Source organism: Nanorana parkeri, unplaced genomic scaffold (genome assembly GCF_000935625.1).
Source record: "Nanorana parkeri isolate BGI_ZX_2015 unplaced genomic scaffold, ASM93562v1 scaffold961, whole genome shotgun sequence".
Lineage (NCBI taxonomy): Eukaryota > Metazoa > Chordata > Amphibia > Anura > Dicroglossidae > Nanorana > Nanorana parkeri.
In genome coordinates, this window is record NW_017307229.1 from 268,127 (window position 1) to 287,205 (window position 19,079).

General features: G+C 40.8%; 1 protein-coding gene across 1 annotated transcript in view; it reads right to left on the reverse strand.

Annotated features, from left to right (window-relative positions):
- AGAP2 (ArfGAP with GTPase domain, ankyrin repeat and PH domain 2) overlaps positions 1-19,079 on the reverse strand; it is a 159,097-nt gene that overhangs the window by 82,128 nt on the left and 57,890 nt on the right. The window contains exon 2 of the mRNA XM_018566600.1: positions 4,976-5,034. Within this exon, the coding sequence (XP_018422102.1) occupies positions 4,976-5,034 (59 nt within the window). The remainder of the gene's footprint in view (positions 1-4,975; positions 5,035-19,079) is intronic.

A 19,079-nucleotide genomic window follows, 5' to 3' on the forward strand; every position in this document is an offset into this window, starting at 1 on the left:
TCTGACACTACCAGGAATTATTCCAATTCAGAATGGCCAGCGTTTGAGTATAGCAAGGGGCAACAAAAGCTGCTGCAGGTATGTGGCAGTGGTATGTGGCATATAGCTTACACTTAATACCTGCTGGCAGCTTTCTTTTATAAACAGTCTGATTTAAACTGAAGACAATGACTGATATCAGGTCCTGTAATTCCAAAAAAGTAAATGCTCAATATGACATTTTAAGCCTTAAATGGCCTATAACTTAGCCACTATAACCTGTATACAAAATAACCACTAAATGTGTCAACTATTACAGCTTTTCAACAGTATGTATACCTTTAAATATGTGCAAATGAATGTTAAAGCCTGCCTAAAGTCGAATATTTGCTTTAGGCACGCTTTCCCTACATGGTTCCCTGTACCAGAAAAAAGGGCACCATATGCTTACCTCCTTCTTCATGAGGTTGAAGCACTAATTGGCTTTTCAGGCAGAAGCCTGAAGTGCCTTTGCCACAGAATCCTTTTGCCAAAGCCAGAAATAGTGGGTAATCAGTGGACCATTTGTACCCAGAGGGTGACTTCTCTGGCTAGCAGGTATCTATACAGGGGCGTTCATTATCACTAACAGTCAGATAGCTGTAGGTTAGGTCTAAAAAACTTCAAATCATGAAAATATTTTAGGCACTGGAACGAGTCTCTTGCTATCCCTTTTGATAGACCCAACTTGATGTGTAGGTAGCTCATTAGCTTATGGTTATGCAGTTCAAAGACCCACGGTCTTCTATTGGGAGGTACTGGGAGAAACTCAGGGACAGTACCAGATGAAAACAGAGTCAGTGTAAAAAGTTTAATATTTGTATCAAACAGCCAGCTTGTTTTGGGGAGAGACCCAACCCCCTTCCTCAGAGCTTATTGCAGCTATGGGCAGTTTTCCCAAAATGTGTACATTGCAAGAACAAAAACATGCAAACATTTTAATACTTAACCACTCTATACAAAACAATAAAAACATTGGCTGCAGGTCCTTTAATATTCACTGGGCATTACCAAAATGTATTTTTAGCTCTCATACATACAGCTAAAAACGATTGCAATGGACTGTGTCAATAAATATACTGTGATCAGGGTGTTTTATTTTAGAAGCAGTGCCATTTGTATGGGGTGCAGCACAGAAAACATATTACATGAACATGACCTCTTCATAATCACAAGGACCACTATATTATGTAAAAGGAAAAGAACCCCCATTATATAATTGCTTTCTGGGAAGACAAAGTTGCTCCATAATATGGAAAACAAACATTTAGAACACATTTACATATTACTTAGTGTACGGACTCTTACATATGAATTCAGATAAAGGAAAAATGGGATTACAGCACAGTTAGAATGCTATTGCAATAAATACACCAATTTAGAACTCTAGTCCAAAAGGTAGATATATGCTGCAGCAGCTCCTATGCATGCACTGTACCGATTCTAAAAATACTTGCAATATCTATGAGGTGCATTTATAAAAGTTCTGAATGGATGAACGGATGCTATTTACTCGGCACTAGCGCCCCTAAATGGCACTGGCGAGTATAGCTATGTGTCAATACAAACAAAACTGTTCCAAAGCTTTATTTTTTTAAAGCTAACCTGTTATGAGAGAAATACAAAGGCTTCAATTGCTGACCTACTTCTGAAAATAGTAGTTGCTTGGCTGTCTGTGGCTCTAATAATGTCAAATCATTCTGAAGACATGACAGGAAGTAAGGGGAAATCCTGCTACTTAGTTTATGGTCACTGAACCAAGAGGACCCATTAGAAGAAATTGTAAAATGTTAGTTTTCCATTCATTTTCTATGCCATTAATAGAACTCTACTTTAATGAAAACACAAATCACCCTATTTAAAAAAGCCCTGTTTGACATCCTTGGCACTTTTATTGCCTGTTCTGTATTATTTTTTGACTATATGAAATGTCTCCACTATTTACAGAGCAGCAAACTGCCTTTCCTCCTTCAGTTTTTATAGATCCATTATCTTTTGTTTTAAACTGAATGATATTCATTGATATTCATGTACATTTCTATCTATGAAAAGTGCAGCAGTAATAGAGGATGGAAGACCTTAAACAGGCCATACAACGGTTGAATTTTTGCTGAGTTTTGCTGACGGACAAAATTCGACCAGTGTGTGGCCCTGTTGGAACCCCCCTGGAAACCCCCCTCCCCCGGTATGGCTGGCCTCACACTGTATATCTCCCTTTAGTTATGATGGGTTTCTTCATCCCTGTCCTCTAATGGTCAGGACAATACACAGAATGGTGTATTCTCCCACTAGTAATACATTGATGGAGAGTGTAATTATAAGTGGTGTCAATATAAACTAATTATCTCATTATTCTCTTTGCAGTTGGCATGATTTAATCAAACGTGACAAATTAGAGAAGTTTAATTTCCAAAGTAATTAATTAGCTAGCAGCGTGACCAGTTCAACCATTCTATTTGGCACTTCATGGAAAATAAGCCACATTTTGTTTGGCATTTTAGAAAACATTTAACACTTTTGTAGGGAACTTCGACAAGTTCTCCAAGACTCCATTTCTTTTAAAAAATGGATTGCTTTCTATTTTGTTTGGTATGGTAGCGGGTGGTAACGACTCCTCAGAGGATTGTTGGCAGCAATCTGTCCACTATCAGTAATATTTAGAACAGCAGGTGTAGGAAGATGGCCCTCAGTTTTATGATTAACCCTTCCCATCCTATTTATGGATTGTTTATCCCCCTCCCTGCAGGTCAGATATTATACAGCATTAGAGCTAGGAACCACCAGGCTGAGGAATGGCATTTTTCCTAATGCTGTCAGATCACCCTGAATTATTGATGCTAATATTAGTATTATTTCTTTTCATCACTGTAATTTGAGATTGATAATACTGAACTTTATTACTGATAATACTGCAATCCAGTGGTGGAACTACCAGGGTCACATGGGTTGCAGGTGTGATCAGGCCCCGACGTTCCACCACTTGGTGAGGCCCCGGAAAGGAAGAAGAGGTCCCAGCCCCGGTAACCGCTAAGGAGCTGACATTGCCTCCTGGGACCACAGGAGGCAACATTTGGGTGTTTCCACCAAAGGAGAAGCTTAGTTGGCAGAGAATCGGTGTAGTCACGGTGTCCCCATCCCCAAGGCTGCAGATAAAACCTGTTATAACTTGTTTAAAGAGTGTCCTGCTCATCTGCACACTACATATTTTGGGTAAGGAATGCGGCAGCTGTGAGTGAATGGGGCTGGGAGTTGAAAAGCTCTGGTTTTATAGTTACATTGTAACACTGGAGAGAAAAGGGGAGGAGCGGAGTCTGTATTTTAATACTGGAGAGTAGAGGGAATGGAGGCATTGGCAGAACTAACAAGGTGCGACCGGGCCGTGGTGTTCTGCCACTTGGGTGGGGCCCGGAAAGGAAGAAGAGCACCAGGTCCCGGTAATTGTGAGGCTCCAGCATTGCCTCCTGGGACTACATACATGCACTAGCCCGGTAACCGCCGAGGTGCCGACACTTTTTGGAGGTTTCTAGTTACACCTCTGCTGCAATCTTATCGAGCATCCTGCTGCTTTTTATGTGTGGTTGCTCATACTGAACAAATTGGTGTTCATTTAAAATTATTATGATTTATTTTTACACTATTATCTGTATACTTATGTTTACATGCGCATTTATTTCTTTTCTTTGCTTGTCTCTATTTTATTATTGTTCTTGGGACCTACTTCATGTATACCATGTTTTTGAAATGAAAATAAATTATCCTTATATTTTTATATTGTATTTCTTCAGGGGAAAGCGGCATGTGAATAGACTCTTAAAAACTGACAAGCTCACAAACTGTGAACCTGAAATGAAGATTTGCTATGGTGTAGGGAATATTTTCAGATGTTAATTGTTTCTAAGCAGTTACCTGAAAAAAATGACCCTTTGTCCAGAAATCCTCCTGAAAAATAGCAGTGCACCTCCTGGTATGGAAGAAGCTCCTATACTTACAGTCTCATAGCTGTATATCTGCAATGTGAGATCTAAGGCACTGCTGCCTTTGACTGTTTGGATAGATTGGAAGTTAGAAGCGCTCCCCTAACACAGAAGGATTTAGTGCTGTGGCTCATTCAAACACTGCACATGCTCAATATGCTCTCACCACCTCTGTAGTAGCAGTGGCTGAACTGTGGGAGAAAGGGAGAGAGAGCGTACTGAACATGCGTAGTGTTTAAACAAGCCATAGCGCTCATTCATTCTGTGTTGGGGGAGTGATTCTACTGTCCAACACATCCTGGAGTTTAGGGAGGATAGAGGGGGTTGTCTACCCAGGAGTTTTTGCAGTCAGGCTACGCACAGACTGTAGGTATGACATGCAAAAGAAGCTTTTTTTTTTGGTAAGCTGAACAGTGGTTTGTCATCTGCTAAGAATGCTGAAATGCAAGGGGGGTTTTTTTTTAGAAATTTGACTAAAGGTGAACTAACTCTTTAAGCCCTCATTAACACAGGTATGGAATTGTATGCATTCACAGGACGTTTCTAATCAGATATAAATGCATGTAATAATTTTATTCAGTATAATTCCCACTGTGCGTTTACATGATTCTAGGTGTGTTCAGTTTAACTGCATTTAGAAAGAAAAATCTGTGCGTCCAGGGGCAAATCTGATACTAGCATATAAACATGTGTAAGCATATGTAAACACAAGTACATTTTAACACAGGAGAACTAGAATGTCCTATAGAAATATGCATATAGAAATGCATATAATTATGCCATCTCAATGAGGTCTAAAGTGGGTTTATACTTCTGAGATTCATTTCTCCTGCATTTATATAAAACAAAGGACACTTGTGCGAATGAGGGTTAAGATGACATTGCAACAGCAAAATCAAAAATCCTAAAAAGGACTGTCATATTTGACAACGAACTGATGTCTTTTAAATGCATGTATAGACAAGCATGACCTCATAACTTACCACACGTATTTCCGGTACTGTGCGACTGAGGGTCCATTCCTGGCTATTGATTACACATTCTGAAAAAAAAGAAATAAAACTGTATAAATCTATTTTGTGACATTTTAAGCAACAAAGATGCAATATTTTCATACATGCGGTTAATATAGCATAGTTGTACATTTTCTATGTGGTATCACTTGCTGTCAAACCACAATCACTAATGGGCTCTAGCAGATGCGTGGAATGTATAATGTGATGAAACCAAATATTAAAGTGATGCCCTGATACCAGCGTAGCTTGTAAATCTGAGGAATGTGCATATAAAGCCCAGGAAGGAGTTTAAAAATATGTACATAGATCACACAATAAACATACAATTTTATCAAAATGCATATAATAATCAGTCTATGATGTTTGAAATCACCAGCATCACATCATAAGCTTTAGAAGTTGCTTAACTGCTGTATGATAAAGGTAAGCTGTACTGAGAGGAATCCTGAGACAATGCAAAATAATTGCATAGCAAAACGCAAACGACAGAGTGAAGTCAGAAATCCTGATCTATGTATTTGTTTTGGGTCAGTAACTCAAAACCTCTTAATACAGAAGAAAATCATAACAGCTAGGCAACTAGCAATTTCAAAAGGAGAGGTCTGTAATGGCGAAGTTCAAGCTTCATCAGTAAGGTTTCCTCTAAAGTGTAACTACACCTTTGGTGTCAAGATGATGGGGCCAAAAAACAGGGAAGTCAACCTAAGGGAGCCCAGGCATCAGCAGAAGCAGATATAAGGCAGCCTGTGATGCAACCTTTGGGCACTTTCTCCCAGAAGCCTACTGAATGACCAAAAATAACACTGAAATTCGCATTCAGCCATCCTAATCTGCAACATTTGGTCCAATTGCATAATGTCATCTGGAAATTTGAGATGAACTCCACTGGAGAGAATCATGTTCAATGATCACTCTAGTAACAATGTGATGCTCTTATAATGTCATCAGGTCTTACAGAACTGAGTAAGACAAAAGAGTTCCGGATCTTGCAACAAAATTCACTCTACCTCCAGATTTAGATCCTGACGACTGGTACGATTTTGAAGATAACTACTGTATGTGTCTTCCCTTATATCGTCCAGGGATAGAATTTTACAAATTACATTTTTCTGCCGGGTGTCCTATACCTCATATTACAGAATTCTTAGAGATGAATCTAGGTTTCAATATGTGCAACCCATCGTTCTGCCTCTTAGGCTTGCTAGGGGATCTCATGTTAGACTCCAGGGCTCAACGTCTTCTCCATATTCTAATCTTTTATGCCAGAAAGACCATTCTTCTGGTGTGGAATGGTCCTAGGGCTCCTTCTGTGATTTGCTGGAAACGTATAGTTGATCAATCCCTTCCTGTTTACAAGATTACTTATGAGCAGAGGGGTAATCCACAGCTCTCTGATGGTATATGAAGTTCATGGTTAGGCTCCACTAACACAACTGTTGACCTGCCCTAACTTCTTCTTAGGTTGCGTTAAATTATGATATTGCCTATGAGTTTTTCCTATGTCATATATGTTGTATGCAAAGCATTGTTCATGATACGCTGTCCTTTATTGTATGATGAGACAAACACTGATTGGTATTGATTATTTTGGTTTTGTTTGGTTTGTTACTTTTATTGCAAAACTCAATTAAAAAAAACTCACTCTACCTAGTAAAGTGCAAAGCCATTGGTACAGTAATCCTGCACATTAGCCTAAATTTATTTTGGTCCAGGGCTTCTTTTCGGCTAAAACCAACCTCACATATGCCATAAATACTGGTTTCCATTTTAAATTCAAAGAAATCACTTCTGTACTCGTCCATCCATTTAATCAGTACCATAATTCACCACAATTACATAGGATAAAACCACAAAATATATTTATTTTCAAACACACTTAGGATTTAAACAACATACAGGCACATCTTAACCTAGCCATGGCATTTGATGGTGAACCTCTTATATATGACCCTCGACCTTATTATCATACTTTTCATTTGATGCAATAATAGTTAGACAGAAGAAGCAGTAGGGTGTTTCACTTTCCAATAAAAGTCTTGCTTTTCAATTGAACGTGAAATGATATTTTGCCAGAAGACAAATTGTATTTTTACTTTCTATGGAGAATGCCTTCCCTACATTTCTTTGTGTTCTGCCATCACAGGGCTTACTAAAAGGCAAAGAATAAAGGACATTTTTTTTCCTTTTGGCAACTAGCATAGAGGTCAGCAGCATCATAATACAGAAAACACGAGTGATAAGAGATCTGTCTGCAGGAAAGCCCTCATTAAGTCTAAAGCCTTTAGGGTGACTTGTAACCTTTATTAAATCACACAGAATAAGGAATTCTGAGAGAGACCTGCTTCAGCAGCAAGTGTATTCTCTCATTATCTAAGCATTTTAACACAAAAACACTGTAGCTAAACACTTATCTATTCTCCTCAAATTCAAATCAAGCAAAGAAAATGTTTGAAATTTTGCTCATATTATATGGCCGAACTGTAAATAAGGTCACACATAGGACAGTAATGTGCACCAGAGTCATTTTAAATTAGATGTAAACCCTAACTAAATGACATTTGTCTAAAAAATAATTGCCATTTTGTCTAAAATACTTGTCACCTTTTCATCCTTTGTTACATATCATCTCCAGCAGCCCCTTTGTGGTCTTGTCCTGTCTACGTACATACAATCCAGCAATGGCTGCATACCATTTCTCATGACTGGCTTCCCAATGGTGATGACAGTGGGCCATGTCTGTTTAATAGGGTGACAGTACGGGAGCACAATTTGGAAACAGGGGCAGAGTGTTGTGACCCTATAACAGGAAGTGCCTAACAAAAACCTTTGATCACCCGATATTATTTTAATGAAAGATACTGATTTAAATATCAGTAGAACAGTGCTCTACTCTTGATGTTATTCAATAAATATAGATTCAACCATAAAAATCAGTAGCACAGTGGCGTAGTAGTGGTTAGCACTTCTGATTGCAGCCCTGATTCGAATCCCGGCCAGGTCACTATCTGCAAGGTGTTTGCATGTTCTCCCTGTGCTTGGGTGGGTTTCTTCCGGGTTCCTCCCCCACTCCGAAGACATGCTGGTAGGTTACTTGGCTCCTGTCTAAAAAATTGGCCCTCATATGTATGCATGTGAGATAGAGACCTTAGATTATAAGCTCCTTGAGGGCAGGGACTGATGTGAATGTGCATGTAAAGCGCTGTGTAAATTGTTGGTGCTATATAAATACCTGTAATCTATTAAACAAATTACTTAAAATTATGTTTACATGTTAAAGCTTAACTGAGTTATGTATTTGAGCCTACATATATTTTAAGCATCATAAATGACCAGAAGAATGCAGAAGACATGGTCACATTCCCCAGCTACCCACCCTCAAACCGACAACCCCACCCCACTTCTCCCTGCTGGAACGTCCTGCTGATTTTTGCATGGAGGACATTCACAAGGATCTGTGACTCTATAACTAAGTCACTTCGGCCACCGCGGCAAAGAGAATCACAGACTGCGTCGGTACAAGTGCAGTGACATTGCCACACTGTAGCCCATTATGTACTTACCCCAGCCCCATGACGGAAGGTCCATACCCCTGTATGGACCTGGGGCTGGGATGTAAACAACTGGAGCCTGTACATTGCACCTGCAATGCATTGATCACAGTTGAAATGCTCTGCAGGCTTCAATGCAAATATTTAATAAAAGCATATTTTTGTATTTTATTAATGTGAGTGTATTTATTACATTTTTGCAAAATATTAACTATGCATTTAACAATGGCCAAACGCAACCAGATGTTTTACCTAAAGGCCTTTTCACACCTATGTAATGTAACATTGTTCATTTCTGACATGTGTTATGGTATGCATTTATGTTTTTGTGATGAAATGTGTTTTTTTGTTCCTGAATCATGAAAAGTTAGGCAGAAACATGCAGAGCAGGTGTCTGAGAGGTATCACTTCTTCAGGTCAAGATGTAGCATAGTAGTAGTTAACCACATTCAACGGAACAAATTTGGGCCATTGTTGAACAGTTTTTTTGTCTCCCAATACCGGTCTTTGCATTCCTTACTAAACTGGACAGCATATAGCAGATTCTTTCTTTTGTGTAAGGGTGTTGGGTCTTTCAGAGGTACACGCTTAGGTCTCAGTGTGTTGTGTGGTGTACTGCACTTGCAAAAAAAAAAGGTGTGATATTTGATAAAAGTCCTGCTGAGGTTTTCCAACACTGCAGCTGCAAATGGAATGACTATATCACTTTGTGCATTCTGCTTCTAACCATCGTGACTGGATCAAATCTCAAATCCAGCCAAATACAGAGTTAAATTAAAAAAAAAAAAAAAAAAAGGAGCCCTTTTACCTGCTGGAGGATTTGTGTTTCTGCCCATCTAGTCCTGAGATTACACAGCTCTGGCACACAGCACAGCCCTGTTTGGCAGGACAGGAGATCTGTTTTTAAATGTGCTGCAATCCCCTCTCTCCTTGTTTGCTGGGTTATCCCCAATAAACATACTTACATTCCTAGTGAATCCAGTGTTGTTCTGCTGTAAAGCTGGCCATACACCTATAGATTATCTGCAAATTTTCTATGGACTGATTTTCTATGGACTGATAAACTAATTTCTCTGTTTCTTTGCTCCGCACAACTGACCGCCCCCCTATCTTGTTTGTTCCGCTCCCAGTTTGAGTTCTGCTATACATAGGAACTATAAGAGGATGATACCAGGTCAAATACAAGTACTTATACTGTTTGCATTTAGAAAATACATTTTATGATGAATGAATGATTACAGAGCTTCATTAATTTGTGATGTTTTAAATCTGCCTGTAGTTCAGCTTTAAAGTGACTGAGTTGTCTATGTGGCTATAAATGCTGAGGAACGTCTCCAACACTCATTTGAACTGAGAGTCCCTTGGATGAGTGGTGATACATCTTCAGCAAACAGTAAATGTAGCATGTCCTATATTTTAAAGACATGTTGAGCTGCAGTATATAGATGGGAAATAACCACATAGGTATGGGTGGAATTTCTACTTGATGCAGTAAAATGCATGTATTATAGTATGTATTATAGTACAGGAAAATGGACAAGTGTGACAGACCCTGATGTCCCATTCACACCAACTCGCACAGTTCCGTGCAATTAACGCACGGTACTGCTCAGCCTAACTACTGTGCGATTACACAGTGGGAGGGGCATTGCGTGCCATTTCATTTGAATGGCACCCCAAACGTACCTCCTGGCTGCACTGTGATGGTCCATGCTGCAACGTGCGGCATCACAAATACCATGCGTTGCAGTGTGATTAAAATATAGTGCATATACTATCACACATGAGGTGAGTTGTGCGGTACCGTTCGATTAAACGCACAGAGGTGGTGTGAACAAGCGCTAGAAAAAACCCAACATGTTACATTCATCTGCTTCCTAGGAATTGCTGAGTAATATAGAGATTGTGATACACCCTTTCAGAGTATAGCTTCAAACTACAACTTCAACTACAAACACGTATGTATTTGTAGATTGCCATTACTAAACATTTCTAAAGGTGTGGTTGTTGTTATTTTAAAGATATGGGTAAAGTTCCTCTTTAACTCCAGTAATTTTGAATTGGAAATTTTAGTAACTTCCAGTGCAAAGCCGGCCAAAGACAGCACTGAAGCCACTAGCAATTATGTTAACTGTTTTTGGCATGAGGTTTATTAATGTCCATGTTCGTACATAAAGGGGTTTGAATGGTTCGCAGCCAGACTGCAATGATTTTTGCCTTTCCAGTACATTTATCTTACTACAATACTCTTTCACATAATTTCAGACAGGTTGCTGGGAAGAGCCTGACTGAACACTGCCTGTCTTCAACACTGACAAGGGACAAAGGACTGAGCGATGGGACACGGATAACTGCTGACAGCATTGCACAGCGCAGAAAATAGCAAGCTGCTGGTTTTAAAATGCTGATAGCGGAAGATATATTTTCTGTGCCCTACAACTAACGCATCCCAAGAGACACTGCTAAGCAAATATGTATATTGTATAACAGAATAGTTGGATTGAAAGAAATTAGTGAATGAACTTTGTATCATAAAGAGGGTGTTTCACAAGTTTCAGGTTTTCGTTTACATATCAAGCCTACCATGTCTTTCTCTACCCTGTTAGTATCATTAGCCTACCCTGATTGGGTACGAAGATCCCAATTGGAACTAACTGTCACTTAATCAAAGAGCATATGTCAGAGGTGCCCTGTGACACATATACCCTAGACCAGGGGTAGGCAACCTTGGCTCTCCAGCTGTGCTGAAACTACAAATCCCATCATGCTTCTGCCTCTGCGAGTCATGTCTGTGGCTTGCAATGCCTTATGGGATTTGTAGTTTCAGCACAGCTGGAGAGCCGAGGTTGCCTACCCCTGCCCTAGACATTAACAGGCAGTGTGGGTATAATCCCACTGCAGGTGGAGGGTTTTACCTGGAGATAAGCTTTAAGTGAATTAGTAAAGCAGTTCATTGCTAGTTCATTTTGAAGTCCATAAAGAGCACACAGAGTCTCCCATTGCTTTCTCAAAGTAATGGAAGACAGGCTCCCTGCTTCTTACCAGTGACACCCCAGCCACTGTGTTGTCACAGCTATAATAAGGAAGTAGGTTCTGTCCTAGGAATGAAGTATAGTACTTTCTCATTAGGTCAGTGACATAATAGGGGGGTGGGTATTTTCACCCCATAATCCCCTAAATCAATATAAGTAGGATACAATCGAACCTCGTTCATATTGGTGACTGGATTTTTACTCTTACATGAATGATTGAAAAATTGAAGTCAGCATAACTTCACTTCATTCCCTAAGCTAAGCGACTCACATAATGAGTGTTCGGCCTTTCTGGGCAAAGCAGCAACATTGCATATACCCATGGGACCAGGGTCAGGAAACACTGTACAGGTCACCAATTTTTATTTACTATATACTTGTTTTCCTTTTTTGTTATCCTGTAGTGTCTCTTTTATATGAAGGATACTTTGTGGCAGCTGACTAATATACAATAAATTATGTTGAACATTTCATACTGGTTGTAAAAGCTGGAGATTCATTTCAAGATGAAAAAGAACCATTGTAAAGAGTAGAACTCCATGAAAAATGGTGGTCCCTAGGGATGCAGACTCATGATGTTACTGTACAAGGACAGACCTCTGGGTAGATTAATGATGCCCATTATATCATGTCACTGGAAAATACAGCTTCTGTCTAATGACACAAATGTTGCACGGGGTAATTAAAATTGTAATTTGTTAAATGCTCTACATGTTTTAGTTACAATAATAACAGCTGATAAAATGTCTGTTTTTCCATAACGTATAGCTAGCTTATTCTAAATATACATCAGCTAGAATCCTGTCTAAAAAGGTCATACACTGATTGAATTTCAGCTATTTCCGCTGAATCAGCTGAAATTGGATCAGTGGGTGTCCCTGGCCGCACCATCCATCTCGGACGTTTGTTGAAGGAGCCGGGTGGAAAATTGTTGTCTGAACAGTGATTGCAGGCCAATCAGCTGCGGTCATTGTTCGGGTATTCTGACAGCTGTGGATGCCAGCCATCAGAATACAATAGCTGGCAGGGAAGGTTCCTCTAGCTATGCTCTTTAGCTAGGCGAGAAAAATCTTAAAGAAGAACTCCAGGAAATGTTTTCATTAACCCTTGCTATGGGGCTACCCCTGTACTGCAAGGGGTAAGTGCTCGTTTGTGTTATACTCACCTGAAGCTCTGAGCCGGCTTCTTCTTAGACCGGTCCTTCCAGTGTCTCTCCTCCTCCACCACTGCAGCGGTCTAAGGTCCCTTAAATCATCACATCTATACAGCGTGCATAGAATTCAGGATGCTGAGGATCATTCCAGTGCTGCTGTGGAGGAGGACATGGACTGGAAGGAGGACTGTGACAGCTGGCCGGCTCTGAGCTTTGAGTGAGTATATCTTTGTTATTTTTGTCTCTAGACACATACGAGCATTTAACCCTTGTAATGGGGGTAGCCTTATTGCAAGGGTCAATAAAGGTTTTTTTTTTGGGTGGTCTTGGATTTGTATTGCCACCTGTACCCCTACTGAGGATTGATGGGAAATTCAGTGGGGACATAGGCCACAATAAAACCACCCAACTCCTCAATGTGTGTATATGGAGGTGAAGCTGCCCAGGCTGACACACTGCAGGGCATTTAACGTTATCACCCCACAAAAGTTTGGACTTCATACTGTATGGACTTAATATGGACTTCTAGTTACTTCAGACTAATGTATTTCTAGTTTTGTGCATTGCTGGAATTGAAATGATCCCGGTAGCTTTAATAGAATGTGAGTCAATGACATGGCACAAGTATGCAGAGAGTGAACTGATGGCAGAGTCACACTTGTACTGGGTTGGTCATTTTAAGAGGTTATTTCAAGAACTAAGAGGTACAGCATTTCAAGAAGTACTAACTATCATTAGAACTAACTAGTGCCATAACTAGTAAAGAACTCCGGTGGGGAAATGTATTAACCCTTGCAGTGGGGCCCGCTCAGTATGTCGGGAGAGAGCGAGAGGCTAAAGGCGTAACTGCTTGTTTTGGTCTAGGCGCTAAAAAAAACAAAGTTATACTCACCCAACTGCCAAGCTTATTTCTTGCTTCTCTGGTCACTGAATCGTATCTCCTTCTCTGCTCCACAGTTGCTATGTTCCTCAGCATCCCCACATTTTTACACTTATAGACTTGTATAGAACGTGATGACACAAGGATTCTTAGACCACTACATAGGAGGAGGAATGAGGCTCCTGGGAATGGTCTAGGTCTAAAGGTGGCCATACACTTTACAACCATCGCAAGACCTTAGTCTTGCGATGGTTGTAAAGTAATTTAAAAAACGTACGATCTGCCCATCTTGGACAGGCAGATCGTACTTGCGATCATCGCAAGCCGCCCCCCTGAGGGGCGGGCTTCCGATGACCACAATGCTGAACGGGCATTGTGCGCGTGCGCACACCGGCCCGTGCGGCATTGATCTTACGATCATGCTAAAAATCAGCCGAAAATCGTACGATTCTCGACTGGTTTTCTAGCATGGTCCTTAGACAAAAGACTTGCGACTGTACAGTAAAAACGATTGCACGCCTTCCATACACTTTGCGATTATCGTACGATCGCGGGATTTCCCGCGATTATCGTGCGATAATCTCACAGTGTATGGGCCCCTTTAGAACAAGCCGGGTCAAATGATCGGGTGAGTATTGTGGTATTGTGTGGCAATCCCACTGTAGAATTGGATGTGATGATCACCTGGGACTCTCAGCCAGATGGGCTGAGACGTGTCAGGAAGCAAGGGATTGTCTGGATTCTGCTTGGGATCCTGGAACTGGGAGGTTTCAAGGTGATTCTGGAGGAAGGATGAGATCCCTGGGATGAGTCCTGGGTCCAGGCTTTAGCAGTGGCCAGCACTCGATAATTGCACAGCCATTAAGAAAAGGATGCTGGCTAGAGAAATTAGCTCCTGCTGGGAAAGAGCAACACCCCCCAGAAGTCAGAGAGGAGTCAGGTAGTGAATGTGCTGGAGGCACACTAGGACAGCCAGGGAGGCTGGGAGAGAACTGGTGAGGCTAGAAGAGCTGTGAGCCTGAGGGGCCACCAGTATCAGCGTGGGTCAGCACTTCAAAGAGGACCAGTGGGTCAGAAGTGCTACTGTTTAAAGTGGAAGCCAGGAGGCTGCTATTGTGTTGTTTTGAAGCCTTGCAAGAATGTTATGTTGAACAACCCCTGCGAGGGTATCCAAGATGGATATGAACTTTGTTTTGAATAAAAGTGGGTTAGCCCTTAAACCGAAGATATTGCGAGTAGACTGCATTCTTAAGCGCTCACCATATGCGCTAACCACCCCAACGTCACAGTATGTATAACTTTTTTTTTTTAGCGTCTAGCCACAAACAGGCAGTTAACCCTTGCAGTGCTAGGGAAGCCCCACTGCAAGGGTTAATACATGTTTCTCCAGAGTTCTTTTTAAAGAGGTAAGCAGCAGAAATTTACAAACTATCAGGTTTCATAAACAGATCCCATTGGACACATTCCTACAGTTACCAACTTGGAAAGGGCAGTTAAAAAAAGAGCAGAGAGCTTCATTCATTTGTATAGTTGTAACAATGCAATCATTTATTATGTCAAACCGTATAGTATAATGCTTATGTACAGTAATCCTAATCATTTGTGAACTGCCAAATTTTCAGATCTCCTCCATTCTTCATGCAAATCTGCATTATTGCCAACTGCATGAATTTCCCACAGGCCTATCTATTTGAATATAATTACTAAAAGACAACAGGAAAATAACAACAAACTCAAAGACACAATTTTTAAAAAAAATTGTATGTCCAGCCAAAATGCATTTATCTGTTGTAAACCCTCTGTCAGACTTTACTGCTGTCCAGAACAGAAGTTAGAGAGAATTTTTCTTATGTACTGTCATGGTAAGAAGGGTTTCAAAAGACAGGAAGTGATGGTAAATCTCTGCCAGCAACAAAGACAGAATACATGTTTTATTGTAGTATAAGTAGGAGAACACTGTAACTCCTGTTAGTTTTGTATTGCTCTTTGTGTTGCTGTTGACTTTCTCTCACTTCCCGTCTCCTGAAATTGTTATCACACACACAGTAAAGGTGCCCATACACCCTCCGATTATCATACGACAATCGCGGGAAATCACGCGATTGTACGATAATCGGCAGGTGTATGGAAGGCGTGCGACTGTTTCTACTGTACGGTCGCACATCTTTTGTCTCCCGAGCAGGCTCGAAAACCCGCCGAGAATCGTACAATTGTCGGCAGGTTAGTGGCATTCTTGGGAGACAAATGCCGCACGAGCCAAGCGCACATTGCCCGTGCAGCATTTCAGTCATTGGAAGCCCGCCCCTCAGCGGGGCGGGCTTGCGATGATCGCAAGTATGATTTGCCTGTCCAAGATGGGCAGATTGTACGTTTTTTTAATTACCTTACAACCATCTTGCGATGGTTGTAAGGTGCATGGCCAGCTTAAGAGACTGATTTTATAACTCGGCAGATGCAGTTCATGTGGCACTAGCTATGCAGAAATTGCTCCTCGGCACCATCTAGTGGCAGTAGTGATGTGCGAACGGCATTCACTCACCTATACTCTGGGTTGAAGATTTATAAATCATCTCCTATGTGAAGGAAAATCTCACAAATGCAGCCCCAGATATTACCGGTAGTAAAAACGTGGCAGGGGATCCAATCTTTCCCTCTCTATTTAAAACTCATAAGAAACTTTAGCTAGACAATCATTCACTTTAATGCAATCCGGATTTCCTAAACTGGCCTATTGTAGCTCTTTTTGTTAACCCTGCACTGCTAGGGATAGGTGCTCGTTTATGTCTAGGTTTAAAAAAAAAAGAGTTTTTACTCAGCAGATCCTCCCAGCTGGCTTGCACTTAGACCAGTCCCTAGAGCATTTCTTCCCCTCTGCTGCCCATCACGTTCTATACACAGAGGGGAATTTATCAAAACTAGAGCAGACAGAATCTGGAGCAGCTGTGCATGGCAACCAACCAACTTCTCACTTTCATTTTCAAATCTTAACTGAAGTGAAAAGCTGATTAGTTGCTATGGGCAACTGCTCTAGATTTTGTCTGCTCTAGTTTTGATAAATTCCCCCCCGTAGTGTATAGGAAGTGAGGATGCTGATGAACATACCATCACTGCATTGGAGGAGGAGACAGGCAGGAGGGAGCACTGTCACAGCCGGCCAACTCTGAGGATTAGGTGAGTATAACCTTGTTACTTCTGGACCTAGACATAAACGAGCACTTAAACCTTGCAGCACAGTCCCTTTGCAAGGAATAATAAAATATCCTCCCAGAATTGTTCTATAAAAAAAATCAGTCCCAACAGAGCCATTTATGGATTAAATAATTATGCTAACTATAATTTTTTGCCACCCAGTGACATAATTTTTGTGCTACTTGACTGGTATTTACAATGCACTCCTTATACTCAAAAAGGTGCTAATATCTAGTAAGCTGCTTGATACTATGAATATTTGTTCTGCCTGCAGAATTAGCAATAGCAAGAGTTTAGCGGCCATTGTTGCTTGTCCTCAATCTAAATGCACATGCTTTGTGTCCAGGGCTACTATCATATACAATAGCTGTTCAGCCTTTGTCTGACTTGATAACAGGTGCAAATAGAATTTATTTTTGGCACCTCTACTCCTTTACTGTGTTTTGTGGAGAAATTGAGAGCTGTTGCCTGGCAACTAGAAGATCATGGAGTTGACTCAGGCACATAGAACAAGCCTCGCCTTGCACCTCAGGTAATACAGACAAGGGACAAGGAACATCACTCCTGACACTCAGCAAGAAGTAATTAGCAGTACCTCTTGTACCTGACCTTTGCAGAAACACTGTCCCTATTTAAGCAATTAAAAATTGGATATTTTTCATGATCTTAACAGATTACTTTTATTCTTTCAGAGAAGTTATTGCAATAGTAATGTACCAACGCATGTACCAATTTCTATAGTTTGGTCAATTAACAAATGTATTTCCCTTTGGGTCAGTTTTTACATATACAAAGCATCTAGTAATATTTTGGAGAAAATAAGGAAAAAAAAGTACTCAATAGAGAAATAATGTGAGTACAGCTCTTTCTAGGCATCACAGTAGCTCACTGATTAACAAACTAGCCTAAAGCTGGCCATACACCTTACAACCATCGCACGACTTTCCTCGTGCGATGGTTGTAAGGTCATTAAAATTTCGTACGACCTGCCCATCTTGGACAGGCAGATCATACTTGCGATCATCGCAAGCCCTCTCCGCTGAGGCGAGGGCTTGCCGATGATTGCAATGCTGAGTGGGCAGTGTGCTCTAGCGCACATGGCCCATGCGGCTTTCGTCTTCCGAGCACGCTACCAACCCGCCAAAAATCGTACGATTTTCGGCGTGTTTTCTTGCGTGCTAGGAAGACCAAAGTCATGCGACCGTAAAGTAGATGCGGTCACACGCTGCCCATACACCTGCCGATTATTGTACGATCGCGGCATCACCCGCGATTAGCGCACAATAAACGACAGGTGTATGGGCACCTTTACAAAGATGGCTTCCTGGGTTCAGTTCCCATATTTAATAGAATGTGTATGGAGTTTGTATGATCTTCCCATGTTTGATCTAGAATTTGTCAAACCCTACACATTAAGTATGACCTTTGGGTTGAGGTCAAACATGACCTTGATCTGTACTCTAGTTGTTCACAGTTTGGGAAGAAGGCAAACTATTGCAAGCATTTCACTCTATAGCAACCAATAATGCACTTCCTGGCATCTAAACTGTGGTCAGGTGGCTTATAAGAGACAATAAAAGTCGGGGTTCCCAGCAGCCTTTATATGTGAGAAAGACCTGGAGTAGATAGGTAAATGAATGCTGAATTGACCTCAGGTAAATGAATGCTGAACATACAAGGTATGTCCTAACCTAGACACAATACCCTAAACCCTTAAATGCAGGGAAAGGGAGATCCAAGCATAACAAACCTCTCAATAGTAATCTAAAGGGAGAGAAGGAAGGAAACCCTCAATGTGAAACAAAGGAAGATGGAGTATTAAGTCCCTTTTAAGGAAGTGGTAAAGAGATTTACACACCTATATAAAAGGTAGTTAGTGAGCTAAGTGAGGATATACAGTACTGTAATGCAATAGATGTACAGGGACCTCAAAACGAAAGGATAGCTAATACAAAGGTCACAATATACTTTTGTGTTTTTGTTTTTGTTTGCTGTTTCACTTTAAGTACTTTTTTTAAAAGATGTTGTGGTTAGGTCATGTGTGATCTGTAAGGGAGTTAAGATAGTATTAAAAACTTTCAATCTTTTTTTCATTAATGAATCTAGATCAAACAAATATACATGGTCCAGCATAGTATTTCTTTACATTTTTTCCCAAGCACTTACATTTACCATGTTTTCAAACAGATGGTTTCAACTTTCTCAGCTCAGCTTCCCTGAACTTCCTGTCCAGTAGAAGATCACAAGGGACAGTGCAGACTCCAGCATC